At 34.1% G+C, this 15,998-nt stretch overlaps 3 protein-coding genes across 3 annotated transcripts; 2 read left to right on the top strand and 1 right to left on the bottom strand.

Annotated features, from left to right (window-relative positions):
- Window positions 1–435: 435 nt before the first annotated feature.
- LOC130665037 (tyramine beta-hydroxylase) lies at window positions 436–6,345 on the top strand. The gene is made up of 9 exons (XM_057465282.1): window positions 436–836; window positions 917–1,070; window positions 2,000–2,152; window positions 2,290–2,543; window positions 2,618–2,771; window positions 2,837–3,100; window positions 3,486–3,716; window positions 4,023–4,326; window positions 4,407–6,345. The coding sequence occupies exons 1-9, from the start codon at window positions 718–720 to the stop codon at window positions 4,556–4,558; spliced, it is 1,785 nt and encodes a 594-aa protein (XP_057321265.1). The 5' UTR covers window positions 436–717; the 3' UTR covers window positions 4,559–6,345.
- LOC130665035 (active breakpoint cluster region-related protein) lies at window positions 6,339–11,060 on the bottom strand. The gene is made up of 6 exons (XM_057465280.1): window positions 10,708–11,060; window positions 10,564–10,628; window positions 10,286–10,505; window positions 7,653–10,174; window positions 7,420–7,591; window positions 6,339–7,351 (listed from the first exon to the last, which is right to left on the bottom strand). Exons 3-6 carry the CDS (start codon window positions 10,397–10,399, stop codon window positions 6,923–6,925), a joined length of 3,237 nt encoding a protein of 1,078 aa, XP_057321263.1. The 5' UTR covers window positions 10,400–10,505; window positions 10,564–10,628; window positions 10,708–11,060; the 3' UTR covers window positions 6,339–6,922.
- Window positions 11,061–12,495: 1,435 nt separating this feature from the next.
- On the top strand, window positions 12,496–15,969 carry LOC130665036 (armadillo repeat-containing protein 5). Its single transcript, XM_057465281.1, has 4 exons — window positions 12,496–12,652; window positions 12,759–13,285; window positions 13,356–13,579; window positions 13,658–15,969. Exons 2-4 carry the CDS (start codon window positions 13,034–13,036, stop codon window positions 15,846–15,848), a joined length of 2,667 nt encoding a protein of 888 aa, XP_057321264.1. The 5' UTR covers window positions 12,496–12,652; window positions 12,759–13,033; the 3' UTR covers window positions 15,849–15,969.
- Window positions 15,970–15,998: the final 29 nt, after the last annotated feature.

The raw sequence follows: 15,998 nt of genomic DNA, 5'->3' as shown, positions 1-15,998 counted from the left end.
CGTTTTTAGAAAAATTCAACAATTATTAGACGTCAATTAATAATGATTCTGAAGTTAGCCGACAATTGAAAATTTTCGCATTTTTTTTTTCAACAAATAAATTACAAAAAAAAAAATCTAAAAATATGCACATGTAGAAAATTTAAAAAACTATAAGTACAATTTTTTCAAATATTTTTTTTTTTTTATTTATCGTTTCAAATAAATTTCAAAAATTATTAGACGTTGGCTAACTTGAGTATCGTAATTAATAGACAAAAATTTTTTGAAATTTTCTTGTGAAATTTTCCAATAATTTTTTTTTTCGTGTAATTTTTTAAATAAAAAAAATAAAATTTTATGACGTCTACTGTTTTTACTCTAATAATTTATTGCAGCTTAGATTTTATTTAAATCCCAAAATTAAATTCATAAATCGAAAGTAATTGCGAAAATTTTTGATTAAACGATAAATTGACACCATGAAATTAAATAATAAATAAATGTAATATTGATAAATGAAAGCGTAAGATTGCTTGTAAAAACAATAAGAAAGTTTTTAAAAACCAAAGGGAGAGTTTGCGCGTGCTCTCAAATTTCCGAGTGTGCGCTTTTCGTTTTGCGGCAATTTTATATCTTGGTCTGGGTCTAGAATCCCTCTGATGATTATGAAATAGTCCTGCCAAGTCTTTGGATCAGGATTAAGATCCTCAGTCTATAAAATATAAAAATTAAAAAATGAAACTAGTAATCGTGACATTAATTATTATCGGTCTGAATTCGGCTTACGGAAGTAAAGTCAATGAATTACCGATTCATTCAGTAGCTCTCGGGTCGCAAGCAACACTTTTCTGGAGGTATTTAAATACTTAATTACTTGAAGTAAATAAACTCATGTTCGTCTCAAGTAAGTGAAATTTTTTTTTTTTGAAATTAGAGTCGAGCCAACAAAGGAGGTCATACAATTTGAAATTCATTTTACTGCTGAAGAACGCGCGTGGTTTGCTGTAGGATTTTCAGACCGTGGAGAAATAACGCCTGCTGATTACTGCATTTTATGGAGTGATTGGCATCTTAAAGTTCACTTTCAAGTAATAAAAGTTCAAATAAATAATAAATCACATTGTTATCATATCTCTGTGATATTTATGTGAATAATATTTATAATAAACAATTTTACAATAACAAAAATTTTCCTTAATTTTAAAAGAAAACTTGCAGTTACAAATAAATTCAAATCAGTCATAACTATAATAAAATAACTTATTTATATACTTTTTATATATATCTTTAAATTTTCAAGTGATCAAAAGCCATAGAAATTAAAATTACAATCTATTTTATTTTTATTTTCCAAATGATTGATTTTTTTTTACCATAAGTCAATTAATTTTAAGGAAAATTAATTTTAAACCTGATAGTTATTTTGAAAATTCGAATTTTGTTTAAAAAATTTTTTTTTATACAATGAATTTTTAAATACTCGAAATTTCATAGCAAGACTTCAAATTATAAAAAATATCCCAGTGGTGGAAAATTTTTTTTTATCAGAATTAACCACAAATTGTCATGCAAAATTTTAATTGGTCGAGTTCCTCTGTGGAAAAATCCTTATTAATATAAAATTTATAAAATTTTCCTGACAATAATTTTTGAAAATCAGAAATGAAACCAAAAACTTTATGATACTGAAGTTAGCCGACGTCCAATAATTTTTGTATTTTTTTTTAAACAATAAATTATTAAAAAAAAATTATTTAAAAAATTACACCAATAGTTTATTCAATTTTCTACATGTGCATTTTTTTAGTTTTTTTTTTTTTTTTTTTTAATTTAACTTTGAAAAAAAAATCCGAAAATTGTCAACTGTCTGCTAACTTCAGGATCATAAATTATTTCTTAGGAATAAAAAAAGTTTCTTGGCGCATGAAAATTTTCCTTTTCAATCCATAGTGCAAAAAATTTCCAGACCAAGTAAAAATCTTTTTTTTGTGTATATATAATATTTATATTATGTTAGGATGCATGGTCAGACGATAAAGGAACAATCGAAGTCGATGACCACCAGGACTGCAAAGATTTTGTTTGGAAGCGATCGAATGTCGGGAACATGACGAAATTTTCATTTACTCGTAAATTTGACACATGCGACGATAGCGATTATATTATCGAGGCACGTACTATATATTTATATATTTATATCAAATTACTGATTAGTATTATACTTGCTGTTATATATTTATAGATATAGATGTAATATGTATATTGTTTGTAAAATACTGAACGTAACACCAAGACGGTCTGTTACAGAGAGGAACCACCCACATTGTTTGGTCTAAAGGTACCGGACCGCTTTCATCTCTTAACGGATTGAATGTCGTCAACAACGCAATCTCCTCGGGAATGTCACGGACTGAATTACTTCGTATGGTAGCTTATCAGCGGCCCAAATTCCCCCCAGACACTTGGAAGTACCAGTTGCTAGCCGACCATGTGAATGTCCCTGACGTAGAAACTACTTATTGGTGTCGGGTTGAGAAACTTCCCAAAGCTCTCAGGCAAAAGTTAGCGGTCAATTTTTTAAAAATAATTTTTTTTTAAATAAAAATATTGGTAATAATTATAAATAAATACGCAGGCATCATGTCCTGCAATTCGGACCAGTTATACAAAGTGGAAACGAACACTTAGTCCATCATATGGAAGTGTTTCATTGCGCTGGACCACCGAATTCTATTATCCCTTTCTACAATGGCCCTTGTGACGCTAAAGATCGTCCTCAGGCAACTCAGGTATTTTAAATAATGGACGCGGGAAGGGACAGTAGATTTTTAAATTGAATTATTTATTTATTTAGATCTGCAAAAAAGTACTGGCGGCATGGGCAATGGGCGCGGATGCGTTCATTTATCCAAAGGAAGCTGGTCTGTCAGTTGGCGGGGAACTTTTCAATCAGTACATAATGCTCGAGGTTCATTACAACAACCCGGAGCGCATTAAGGGGACAGTTGATTCCTCGGGAATTGAATTTTATCTCACGAAGACACTGAGGAAATATGACGCGGGTGTTATTGAACTTGGGCTTGAGTATACCGATAAAATGGCCATTCCCCCTCATCAAGTAATTTAATTATCAATTGAGCGCGTGGTTTTAAAATTGGATATGAAATTTTTTTGAACTGTCAGAAATTTCTTTGGCACATAAAATATTTTTAAATAGAGATTAATTTTAAAAAAATTGAAGATAAATAGAAATTTCTCTTCATACCCAGGTTTGAAATTTTGATTGGATTTTTTCAGTTTTCAAAGGAAATTAATTTGCGATAATTAAATCAGGAAAAAAAAATTTTTTTTAAATTACAATCATAAAAATTTATTTCTGATAAAATTCTCTGAAGTTTTTATTTTTTTCATGTCCGCTTTTAAAACTAAGCCTCAATAATTCTTCATAATTATCAATTGCCCTAAATAATTAATCAATTAGATCGTATTAATTAATAATTTAGGAATTATTTGAATTATCTGGACACTGTGTAACAGAATGTACTGGTATTGGATTACCACAAAACGGTATCTTTGTATTTGGATCACAGCTACATACTCATTTAACTGGGACAGCAGTACGTACACGTCATATACGTGACGGTAATGAATTATCACCGCTTAATTATGACAATCATTACTCAACACATTTTCAAGAGATAAGATTACTTCCTGAACCAGTACACATCTTACCGGTATGGTATCACCTAGAGATTAAAAAATTAATCTATTTATCATTCATCACATATATTCTATACATTTCATTACTCATATATTTGCACATATGTAAAATTATCCCAACAAGAGAGTGTACCTCGGGTAATTTCCATTTTTACTCCCACTCTGGGTCTGCTATGTACGAAATTTTCTCCCACCCTTCTTGCGCATGCGCAGATTTGAAATAATCTGTAGTGGGGGTGATCCGAAGTTCATTCTCTCTCCGGGACAAGTTCAGTCAGTTACTGAGCGATAAAAATAATAAAAAATTTATGATAATCCAGGGCGACTCGCTGATTACCACCTGCACTTACAATACCATGGAAAGAACCAACGTGACCCTCGGTGGATTTGCTATTTCTGATGAAATGTGCGTTAATTACATTCACTATTATCCTAACGCGAGATTAGAAGTTTGCAAAAGTGCAATTAGTGACGACGCTCTGCGCACATACTTCAGATATATGAGGGAATGGGAAAATCAGCAGACAGATTTTGATGCTGCTGTGTCTAGTAGCTATCAAAATATTGAGTGGACAAAAGTACGCGTTGCAGCTCTGCATGATCTCTATCAAGCCGCACCTCTGGGTAAATTAATTAATTGATTGATTTATTGGTAATTATTTATTCATTAAATGGAAAATTAATTGATTAATTAATTGATGCAGGAATGCAATGTAATGGCTCAGATGGATCACGTTTACCAGGACTTTGGAATAATGTTGCTGCTACTCAAGTTAAATTACCTCTTGCTCCGCCTGCTAGAGATTGTCAGTCTTTGGTTAATAATAATTACATTGATCTTGATGGTTTTATGTAAATTGATTTTCATTATTTTTAAAAATCGAGGCAGAGATTTTTAAAAGGACCCATAGCTTTTAGTTGATAATTTTTTTTCATTATTAATTTATTGGAATATTTGATTGCTGATGATGATAACGGTCAAGTAGATGCGCATTTTAAATTTTACTTGTTTTTTACTAAGTAATTATTCAGTATAATGTAGATATTGTTTTCTTAATTGCAAATTAATTATTTATATTAATTAAGAAGTATTAGTTTAGACTTTTATTAGACTTTAGGCGCAGCCTTCCATCTTACAGCAATAGATAATTTATATTATGATCTTTATATGAATTTGGAAGCCTTCAAAGTTAGTCCTTTAATTAGAGATGATATTTTGCCTACCATCTTACGGCAAAAAATGATTTAACGACTAGCTTTTAGTGGATTGTTAATTATTTAGATTAATTTGATGGCATACAGAATTAGTACTCCAGTTAAACCTTCAAGACCCCGTCCATCTTACGGCAAAAAATTCATCAAGTGGCTACTTTTCGATGAGTTGTTAATTATTCAGATTAATTCGATGGCATTCAAAATTAGTACTTCAGTTGGGCCTTCAAGATGCCGTCCATCTTACGGCAATGTATTAATTCTCTATCTCTCAGTAGATTATTAATTATTTAGATTAATTTGATGGCATACAAAATTAGTACTTCAGTTGACCTTCCAGATGCCGTCCATCTTACGGCAAGAAATTGAATTTAAAATAAAATATTTACATTAATTTGAAGGAATTTAAATCAGATGTTTAATTAGATCCTTAAAATTTCGTCCATCTTACGGCAATAAATTAATTCTCTATCTCTCAGTAGATTATTAATTATTTAGATTAATTTGATGGAATACGAAATTAGTACTTCAGTTGACCTTCCAGATGCCGCCCATCTTACGGCAAGAAATTGAATTTAAAATAAAATATTTCCATTAATTTGAAGGAATTTAAATCAGATGTTTAATTAGACCCTTAAAATTTCATCCATCTTACGGCAATAAATCAATTCTCTGACTATTTCTCAGTAGATTGTTAATTATTTAGGTTAATTTGATGGCATACAAAATTAGTACTTCAGTTGACCTTCCAGATGCCGTCCATTTTACGGCAATAAATAAATCACACTATTTTTTAATAAAAAAAATTATTTTTCAAAAGCTAGTGGTCCGTAGAAATTTGAAACATCAAACCCATTATTTATTTAACAATAAAAAAAATCTAATTAATAATAATAGTACTTTTATTGTGATGTTACGGATACAATAATAAATGACCGTGTACGTAAAAAAAAGTTACGATAATTAAAATATAAATTGAACAAAAATCAGTATATTTGATTACAGTAAATTTACAAAAGAAATATTATCATCCTGGCAGCTGGACTGTCATATTAATGTTAATAATATTAATATTAATAAGTAAAAGTATTATTTAGTTTTTTTTTTCTTCAGTATTCTCTTTATATTATTGTTCTTATCATCACTGATGACTCATAATTATCATTTATCATATCTGAAATACTATGTATAGTATATATAATACACATGTCCGTCGTGTGATGGACGGTTAACTTGCTCCACCAAAGCCTCTTATAATAATTTATAAATTTATAATTAACGTACATACATCCTGCTCATTAAATAAATAATTACCCCAAAAAGATTATCCTAAAATTAAACTCTCACAATTTTCTCTCTAATTTATTATGCTAATTACTTTAGTCATATAAGTCACAATGTGAATTTAATTTTTAAAAATTTTAATTTTAATTTGAAAAAAAAAATCTCAACATTTAATTTCAGGATAATCCGAAAAAATTTTCACAATTTGAATTTTAAATGTTTGGCACTACGTAATTTTTCGTCAAAATACTCATGAAACCCCGGTCTTTTAGTGTAAAAATATCAATTATATATATTTATATGTATAAATATATATCATAAAAAAATCCATACCATGGATTCTTATTTTTAAAAAAATCATTACAGTACTGGCTTATCAGTCTCTTATCATTAAATGAGTACGTTTATATTTATGCATTAAGCACTCGAGTAAACGCTGATATAATTTTTTATATATATTTATATTTATTTTTACATACAATAAATAATAAATATATATAAAAAACAAGCCTATGTTAAAGAAAAATATGTAGCATTCGCATGCTTGTCACTGGTCTCATTTTTTTCTTTTTTTTTTTCAAGTACACTTGACATTATTATTATTATTATTAGTTTTATTATTATATTATTGTTATTATATTATATATTTATAAAAAAAAAGATTATATTAAAATAGTGTATGAATGATTTAAAAATGATCGTGTTGATTTAAATATCGACTAGATTAAAGCGATTGATTGTTTTCCCGCGTAATAATATTATTTTGTTGTAGAAAATAATAGAGAATCCCAGCCTGTGCCATCACGTCAACGGTACCAGCAGCCAGTGGGTCACGACTCTTGGGATCATTCCGCGAGTTATTGGTACCGGGACGCAGTAATGTCGGTCCAAATACTGTCGCCAAATTGTGCAATGACATTTTGTTTTGTGTCTCATTTTTGTTTACCCGCTTCAAGTGCGCAAGCAGGAAATCAATCACCGCCTTGTTGACGGACGGCAAGTTTTCATAGACTCGGCGCAGCGCCGAGCCTCGGGCCAGGTCCCCGGTTTGAAAGGCCTCCAAAAATGACGGGTACAGTGCATCGGTAAATAAAGCTTCTGGCATTTCGCGCAGATAAAGTTTCAAGACTCCTGTTACTGAGTGGACATCAACCTGGAGATTTATAAAATATATAGATTATTATATTATTTTATTCATATATATATTTTTAAATTACTTGCCTCTTTTAAAAGTTGCTCAGCTTCATACGAATTACTTTCAAATGACTTCCGTAATTTAGTGACATCTGATGCTGAACCTGACACTCGATAAAGTCCGACTTCATTCATACCGCGACGTTCAACTTCTCTAACACAAGCTGTTATTATAAATGGAACATCACGTTTTTCTCGTCTGTAAAAATAATTGAATAATTAAATAAAAATAATTTACTTGAAAAAAAAAAAAAACTTACTTGCAAACTTGTTGAATTTTAGCACCAAAAAGCCCTTGAGGTTTTGCAGAAGGAACTCGTCTTAAAGTAACTTCAGAAGGGACGAATTTCAACCCGACGTCCAAACTAGTAGGTCCCAGATTGAGAGATCTTTCAATGGGATCTGATTGCAGCCAGGATCGACTTAAACGCTGGGTGCACTTGCCTCTGAGTACCGATCTGCCGGCGCACTCCTCGTACAGCAGAATCCTGAGATTCTGACTGCCCTCGAGTTCAACAACGAACGTCTCTCCCCAAGTTGGAGCCTGTCCACGCACGACGCGGCTCTTTGCGCGCTTGAAATAATGCCCGTAGCTGTCGACCTCCACGACGATGTACAAATCCCCAGGTCTGTCTAGTCCCGGAGGGGTGAGTCCTAGTAAAGTCAGATGTAAGTCACCCAGCAGGAGACTTTCATCGCGGCCGGAGCGCATCAAGTAACTTCCCATGTCGGTTTGCAGGTAAGTCCGACACGCGGTGACCCAGGCCTGGAGCTCGTACATAGACAGAGGCAAAGACCCCGGCGGTTGCCCTCCCTGCTGAAGCGCCTCCACTGCCTCGATCCACTGCGAGCGCTCGAACTCGCTGGATAAAAAGAAAGTGTAGCAGCTGCTTTGCGCGCGATGTTGATTTTTGTGCGAAACTCTTAGCAGTAAATTTGGTGACGCGAGGACTAATTGGGCTTCTAACTCAGCCAACTTTTTTCTATTCTTCTCCGAGCATCTGCCGAGACGATTTTTCTTCTCATCGTTACGCTCTTCCCACAGTATTTGATCTCTCACAGTACAAGCCTGCGATCTCAAGGCAACAACATTTGCTGGACTCGCTTCCCGCGGTTCCACACCATCTTCCATCACAATGGCCTCCGCTACAGGAACGTACCATTTTAATTCAAAGGTAAATTTATCTCTGCCCGAGGCCTTGTACTTGGCGCAAGCAATAACGTCATTGAATAAAAATAAGTGCCTTAATTTACGATGTCCATCAGCTAACTCGACAATGAACGAATTTTTAACCAGCCGTCTCTGCGCGCGATCATGACTCGGAAACATTGATTTTGTTTGAATAATATTAAATTCATCAAGAAAATGTCTCGTCATCGCCAGTGCTTCCGATAACGGAACATGATCCGCATGACTCGTGGGCGTATGCTTCAAGAGGTCATGCAGTACCAGCGCATTCTTTTGTACTCTAGCAACAGGTTTGTGCAGCAAATCTTCCAGCGACAATCCAGGACCTTTCGGGTTCCCGCGCAGTCTTATGTCACGCGTTATGTCGCCAAATTGTGCCGAATTTGTCGAGCATCTTCGTACCGTGTCAGTAGCGCGGGCATAATTGTGCAAAAATGCTCCATACAAATTAATATTACTCGCCATTGCTTTGAACTGTTCACCAATAGACGTTTTGGTGTCCCATTTATCGAGCTTGCCGCGCAACTCGTCCAGAAAATTCTGATGCAGAGCATGAAGTTCTGGTATTTTATAGAACATGGTACCGAACTCCTCCTCCGAAATAACCGGCTGGGAAGTTGTCAGAGTTGCTCGTATCGCTTTCATGTACTGCAGCATGACAGTGAGACACTCAACGTAAACAGTCTCGCTCTCGACAACTGAGTTAACGATACATTTAACCATAGAAACTCGGTCATCCTCATGGTCTTTGGGTTGCCTCCGCGGAGTCGTGGGTGTAGGAGACTCGAGGCTGCCTTCACTGAGGCTCAGAGGTTCTGCGTCGCTGCTTCCCGTCTCGTTATCGGTACTCAGAGCCCGCAGAAGTATCGCCGGCGCGGAATTTGCGGCTTCTTCGTCCTCGCTGTCAATCGCAACCCGGTGCTGTATGAAGTAATCGATGTTGACGTAATTACTGCGGTTACCCGGCGAGTCTGGCAATGAAGGAGGTCTTCTAGCACTGCGGTCATTGTTTATTATCGGAATCCGTGCGTCAATGTAAACATACTCTCCAGTTTGGTCCAGCGCCACCGAATCATAGTACGGCTCTTCCTCAGAAGCTTCTGCGTCACCGTCTTCAGCGTCGTCGCTGTTCTTGGTCACCTTATCATTTTCTTTAAACTCATCAGTGTTCTTGGTACTGCTGTCTTTCTTGCTGCTGCCAGTTACTTCAATCACAGTGACGTAATTACTCGGAATATCAGGATCGCTGTTTCTTCTTACAGCATCAGCTGTTTTTATCGGACTCTTTGGGATTTCGCTCTTGGGTCTGCGTGATGAATTCAGCGAGCAGCTCAACTCGGACACGCACTTGTCCTGGAGTTTACTGATGTCCTTGCGAACAGGCAGCGAAGGCGGTGTCTTAACAGGATTATCATCAGCAGATTCGCTTATTTTGTGACACCGTTTATTTTTTGTACCCGTGGGTGAAACATTTACAGATCCGGAGTTTGAATTGGCAGCTAACTTGCGGTGGTGCTCAACATCAGCAAGCAGCCTCTCTAAATACTCGACATAAAATTCTTCCTTCTCAAGTTCTTCTCTCAACGTCGCGACCTAATTGATCAATCATGTATTATTAATTATAAAACGATTAATAAATCAATACTTGACCCAGTATTTATAAAAATAATAATAATACCAGCAAATATTATAAAATATAAATACCTTTTGCTTGTGTTTTATTAAATTAGCACGAACGTCTTCTTCCCAGGCAGCGGGTAACGCACTGTCGGGAAATCTTTCGACCCAGACACGTTGAAAATCACCAAATACACTCATCTCTAATTGATAATCCTTAATTATGTTATTTAAAACAACAATCAGGTTGTGTACATCGCAACTTTCTACTTCTTTGTCTCTCAGTCCTCAATATCCTGGACCGAAACTTAAAACTGATGATTATTTATATTTTAAAAAATATATTTTAAAAAAACATTTCTCACTTTCCCTGTAAACACTCGTGCGTTATAAATATATATTTTAAAAATATTATTTCGTAATTTGAATTCTGAAAATTTGAATTAGTAATAAATATCGTAAGTATAAAAGTGATATATATTTTTTTATAGCAAAGGGCGGTTACACACTTGATTAGCTGGCTCTGCGGTACTTTAATTAAATTATCTTTAAACTTGCAAATGTCTTATCTTGTGGATGTCTCACTGTGTCCTATGTCCTGTGTCTGTCTGTGTCTGTGTTATAAAATAGTACGAGTACGAGCGCGGACATATACTGTAGGATGCAATAAACTGTCTAACCGCATGTATATGTATATGTAGATATATATGAATATATAAGTGGATATATCCAGGCGTTTAATGTAACACACAAAAGATAATATACAGGAAAAGAAAAGTTATTTTACTCTACTGACTTTACTCTACATGCTCTCTTTCTCTACATGAACACCACAGCACTAACAGATCAGAGATACACGAACGTACGTCGACTCCTAGCGCTGATGCGGCCATGGTTTCAATTAAATTTATTTTTATAAACGTAAATTTGGATTTTTTATGTGACAGTAAAGTTGGACAATTTTTTGAACTTTTGAAATCATAAATTTAAATGTTTGTAAAATTAAAACAAAAAAATGCATGTGTAGAAAATTTGAAATTCGGTAGATGCATTTTTTTAAATTTTATTATTTGAATTATTTGTTTTTTATGTGTAATTTGAAAATTGTGTCTGCTACTTTTACGTTCGTATTTTTTGTAATCATTATTATTTATTTTTTGAAAATATTTAAATACTTTATGAGTGTGAATGTAGAAGACGAGACAATTTATAAAATTTGAATAATGAAATTTTAAAAAACGCGCGTACTCATTTTCTTTATAAATACGATTTTTATTTTTGTTCCGCTTACATTTTGTTTATTTATTCAAAAATTTTTTAAATTCCCTTGTCAGTTGCATTTGCACTCATAATCACTTTAATTGCTATAGCCGTATTAAAGTTTTATTAATTAATTACAGTTGTTATTAATTAGAAGTTGAACGAAATTTTAGCCCACGAAATTTGAAAATTCGAATTATAAAATTGAGACGAAGATTTCTTTTTAAAAGTTGCTGTGAAAAAATGGATATTTTGGCTAAACTGTTACAGATATGACAAAAATGGTCATGATTAATTTTGTAGATAATTAAATTTTCTACAAAAAAGGTATGATTACATTTTTACGTACGACTAATTACTTCGGCGTAATTACAATTTAAAGTAAGAAACTAAATTTCAACATATTCTTAAATTAATTGATCTTTTGTTAATTTTTGCTGTAACTTTCAAATTATTAGAGATACGGACATAAGTCTCTGGACCTTTTTTGTAGGAAATTAAATTTCCTACAATTTTTGTTTCAAACATTTTTTTCTTAAACCCACAGTTTCACTAAAAACTAAATCAGAAAATAAATTCACTTTGTACTGACATTTAATTAATTAATTAAATTTAAATAATTAATCAACTAATATTAAATTTAATTATTTTAAAATAAAAAAGTGTCAGCTTTATACTCTGCTTATATTATAATTACTTATTACTCATTAAAATTGCTTACAATTAAATATTTTAATTAATTTTGCTGACTTGCTTTTTGTTTTTAATTCTATTGTTAATTTATTGTATGACAAATATATATAAATATATATAAATATTTTTATCACTCAATTTCTCTTCCAGCTGACGTATGATAAAAATAATTTAATATAATTATTATTACAAAGGTTTTAAAAACAATAAAAATCACGCGCATAACTTTGAATTATTGGCACGAGTTTTAAACTGACGTTTAAAAAATAAAACCAAAATTAAATTAAATTAATCGCATAATTTACAATTAAATAATTAAATTTATCTATCATTTGAAATTATAATATGAAAAATATATCAAATAAAATATATCGATAAATTTAAAAAAATAAAATCTACATTACCGACATAAAATATTTTTTGTTGCCGTAAAATGTATGATCGACTGATTCGATCAGCTGGTACTTGACTATAGTACATACAAATTTACAAGGACTAAAGGTATGTAAACTTATATATATTTATTAAACAACAAAATAACTTTAAAAAAATAAAATAACTCATAAATTATCAAGACCATCAATAATAATAACGAATTTATTCATAGGGGCCCGAGTTTCAATATTTCCAATACTTTAAATCAGTGGAAATAAAATAAAGGAGGGGGTAGACATTGCTGACCAAACTGTACACAATTTCGTAATTTAATATAATAATAATAGTAATTATATAGATAATAAAGAGCGTAAATACACAAAGAGCGATATGACATGACGATGAATTTGAAATGGATTAATGGCAGATTGTCAAGTTATCTTTACACACGATGACAACCTGCTGATGATGCTGATGATCGAGCTCCTTTAATGTCTTACTGCAAAGATGTCAAGAAAAAGCAATAATAAATTAGCAATTGTCTCAGAATTATCTGGACACATCGGCGCTGGTTCCAAGACTGGAATTCTCGCTTCACTCACAGCAATTAAAAATGATTCGAAAACATTCGAGTTATTTATTGCCGACGCTGGTCTAGACATCGTCATTAAATTACTCAAGTACCAAAGCTCAAAAGTACTTGACACTGCATTGAGTATTCTCGCAAATGCATTTCTTAAGGGCAGCGTCCGGGAACAGGTCAATATTTCATTTTATTTATTTTTTTATATATTTATTTATATATTTATTTACTTATAAATATGCACAGGTGCGGGAGTCGATGATTGCCAACAACGTGGTCTGGATAATAAAGAACCTGGGTCCTGGTCTGACTCTTCACTGCCGAGCATGCAGACTTATTGGCAATATGGCGGACTCTAAACGTCATACAAAAGCGCTTTGTAAAGCTGGAGTAATTCCAGCTCTCAATGGAATTATTTCTGACGCTAAAACAAATACTCCGACGTTGCTGATGGCCATACGAGCTATCAGGTAAGCAGGAGAGATCACCAGGATCAGTATTTGAACACCACATTTTTAAATAACTAACAAATTTACTGTTTTTTTCAGAAATATTTGGAGTATCAACGAGCAAAGTCATTCTGAAATTATAAATTTGAATATGATAAAGAGTATCACCGATATTTTGGTGACTTCAAAGTCTAAGCAGCAGGACACCAGTTCAAATAAATACAAAGATCTTATAGAAACGTGTCTGAAAGCTCTGAGGTCTTTTGCTGATACATCGAATCCAAAACCTGGTGAGCAAATGCGAGGAAAAGATTTACGCGGCTATCAATGCATCGTCGAGTTGTGTAAAACTAACAGCAGAATATCATTTCAATTGCTGTACAAACTCTGTCGCGTTGCCAATCACCGACCCGGGTTGGGCTCAGTCGGGGTCGTCGAATGTCTGATTGATTTTTTGAAGATTAAGAGAACGAATTCAACGGCCTCGTCATTTTCACGGGAAGTCATCGCGAGCTTCTGTTTACTCTCCCGGGAAGCAGTCAACAGACTGAGGATCCGCGATGAAGGTGGACTGGAATTGATGCTCAATTTACTAGCGGACATTGATAACGAAGCTTATCACCCGGCGTTGCTGCACGCGCTCACGCAGTTTGTTTTCGATGAGAACAGTATTTCTATAATGATTAAAAACGGGATCGTCCCGGTTCTGGTGGATCGTTTGAGACGCATGGCGCTGGACGTGCGGCTGGAAAGCAGCAGCAGCAGCTCTGCAGACAATACCAGTGACAGCGGGTCAACATCTAAGAAACGCAGCGCGCGATCGCCTCCACGTAAAAATAATTCAAGTGAAGTAAAGTACAATCGCATCAGCAGCGGAAGATTTAGTTTAGATTTTCCAAGTCAGTGGAGTCCTTGTAGTTCAACATCTTCGCCAACCAGCTCACCACCTCTACCTGATTATGAACACGACAATCCGACTGATGAAGACAACTACAGTCCAGTCTGCAGCGACACTGAAGACTGGAACGACGAAGACAATCAAACTAATCTGGAAGAAGCTGATTCTCTAAAGAGTTTCGCTTCCGTTGTCGGTAAAGACGAGATGGCCGACGTTGACGAAGACCAAGAAAATGATCTGGTGATGGAGACTCCTGAAGTGAATCTGTCCCACATGTGGACGCTGATCCTTCTGACCGAATTGACGCTATGGAATGATCCCATTGAAGGACTTGCCGACTCTGCAACGATCCAAGCGCTCACTGCCTACATGGAGACGTCGAAAAACTTCCGTGCGCCCTCGATACTAAACAGAATCATCAAGAATCATGTCTACTTTCTTCCATTACTCCTCCAGGGTTTCGTGTTCGAGGCGCAGCTGCTAGACAACTCCCAAGACTACTTGAAGATCCTCTGCAATATTGCCGAGTCCGGGGGAGCTTTTGGTGATGTCGCTGCTACTCTTCTCCGCGGTCGGGAAGCCGACAAGCATATCGTCGCAGTCTCGGTGCCGTTTCTTGTTAAATCCCGGGACAAACTTCGCCTGCTTCTCGATAACTACGGAGGACTGGAGCTGATATTCAAATTATTGACTGATCGCAAGCATCTGCTGAATGACAACGCCGTGCTGTCGATCTGTCAGCTGGCTAACGCACTTGGTATCGAACCCGAGACTATTGAGAAACGTTCATTTGCTGATAAGGACAACAGAGACAGCAGCGTACCCATGGATCAAGATGAAATCATTGTTAAAAATAACGTTACCTTTGAACTAGATGACGGCGGGACCGTTGACGCTTGTAGGCATTTACTGTGCATTAAATCCCAAGTTTTCTCGGCGATGCTTGACGGTAATTTTTATGAGGGCGGCAAGAAGAGAGTTAGATTACAAAATGTATCAAAAGATGGCTTTCTTATGTTATATTTAGCAGCAAGTGGTCACGTATTTAGCAATAATGATGATGATGATGATGAGAATAAATTTAAAATTGAAGCTCTACTGGACGCGGTCCTTCTCGCTGATCGTTTCCTGATGATAAATGAACTGGATAAATTGACAGAGACTTCATTGATGCGTATAAGTTACGGTAATTTAAATCGTGCTTGGAACTGGGCGCGTGATAATGACTGCGGTGAATTTAAAACCTACTGCGTAACAAATTTCTTAACTAAAAAATTATCACGGCAACACAGACTCAGTGCATTTAGTGATTTTATTGGGGATAAAAATTTTAATGAGTTTCTGGAAGACGTCAAAAAAATCGTTACATCACAATTATTGGATAGACATTAATATTGTTTTAATTGTAATTGTAATTTATATTACGATAATTAATCAACATTTATTTAATAAAATTGTAGAAAAAGTAATAAATTTATATCATTTGTTGATTGTATGTTAATTAACTGTAATTATTAATTATAATATTAAATTATGTTACTG

The sequence above is a fragment of the Microplitis mediator genome, chromosome 3, assembly GCF_029852145.1.
Source record: "Microplitis mediator isolate UGA2020A chromosome 3, iyMicMedi2.1, whole genome shotgun sequence".
Classification (NCBI taxonomy): domain Eukaryota; kingdom Metazoa; phylum Arthropoda; class Insecta; order Hymenoptera; family Braconidae; genus Microplitis; species Microplitis mediator.
Note: the sequence above shows the minus strand (reverse complement) of the source record. Positions and strands in the feature narration are given on the sequence as shown.

What these genes read in the sequence shown, in the direction of transcription:
- LOC130665036 (XM_057465281.1), top strand. Translation starts at nt 13,034, where the DNA reads ATGTCAAGAAAAAGCAATAATAAATTAGCAATTGTCTCAGAATTATCT. An exon ending in AGGGCAGCGTCCGGGAACAG is followed by an intron (nt 13,286 to 13,355) that starts GTCAATATTTCA and finishes AAATATGCACAG; the next exon opens with GTGCGGGAGTCGATGATTGC. An exon ending in ATGGCCATACGAGCTATCAG is followed by an intron (nt 13,580 to 13,657) that starts GTAAGCAGGAGA and finishes TGTTTTTTTCAG; the next exon opens with AAATATTTGGAGTATCAACG.
- LOC130665035 (XM_057465280.1), bottom strand. Translation starts at nt 10,399, where the DNA reads ATGAGTGTATTTGGTGATTTTCAACGTGTCTGGGTCGAAAGATTTCCC. An exon ending in TAATAAAACACAAGCAAAAG is followed by an intron (nt 10,175 to 10,285) that starts GTATTTATATTT and finishes TTGATCAATTAG; the next exon opens with GTCGCGACGTTGAGAGAAGA. An exon ending in AAAATTCAACAAGTTTGCAA is followed by an intron (nt 7,592 to 7,652) that starts GTAAGTTTTTTT and finishes TTATTTTTACAG; the next exon opens with ACGAGAAAAACGTGATGTTC.
- LOC130665037 (XM_057465282.1), top strand. Translation starts at nt 718, where the DNA reads ATGAAACTAGTAATCGTGACATTAATTATTATCGGTCTGAATTCGGCT. An exon ending in CAAGCAACACTTTTCTGGAG is followed by an intron (nt 837 to 916) that starts GTATTTAAATAC and finishes TTTTGAAATTAG; the next exon opens with AGTCGAGCCAACAAAGGAGG. An exon ending in CTATCAAGCCGCACCTCTGG is followed by an intron (nt 4,327 to 4,406) that starts GTAAATTAATTA and finishes TAATTGATGCAG; the next exon opens with GAATGCAATGTAATGGCTCA.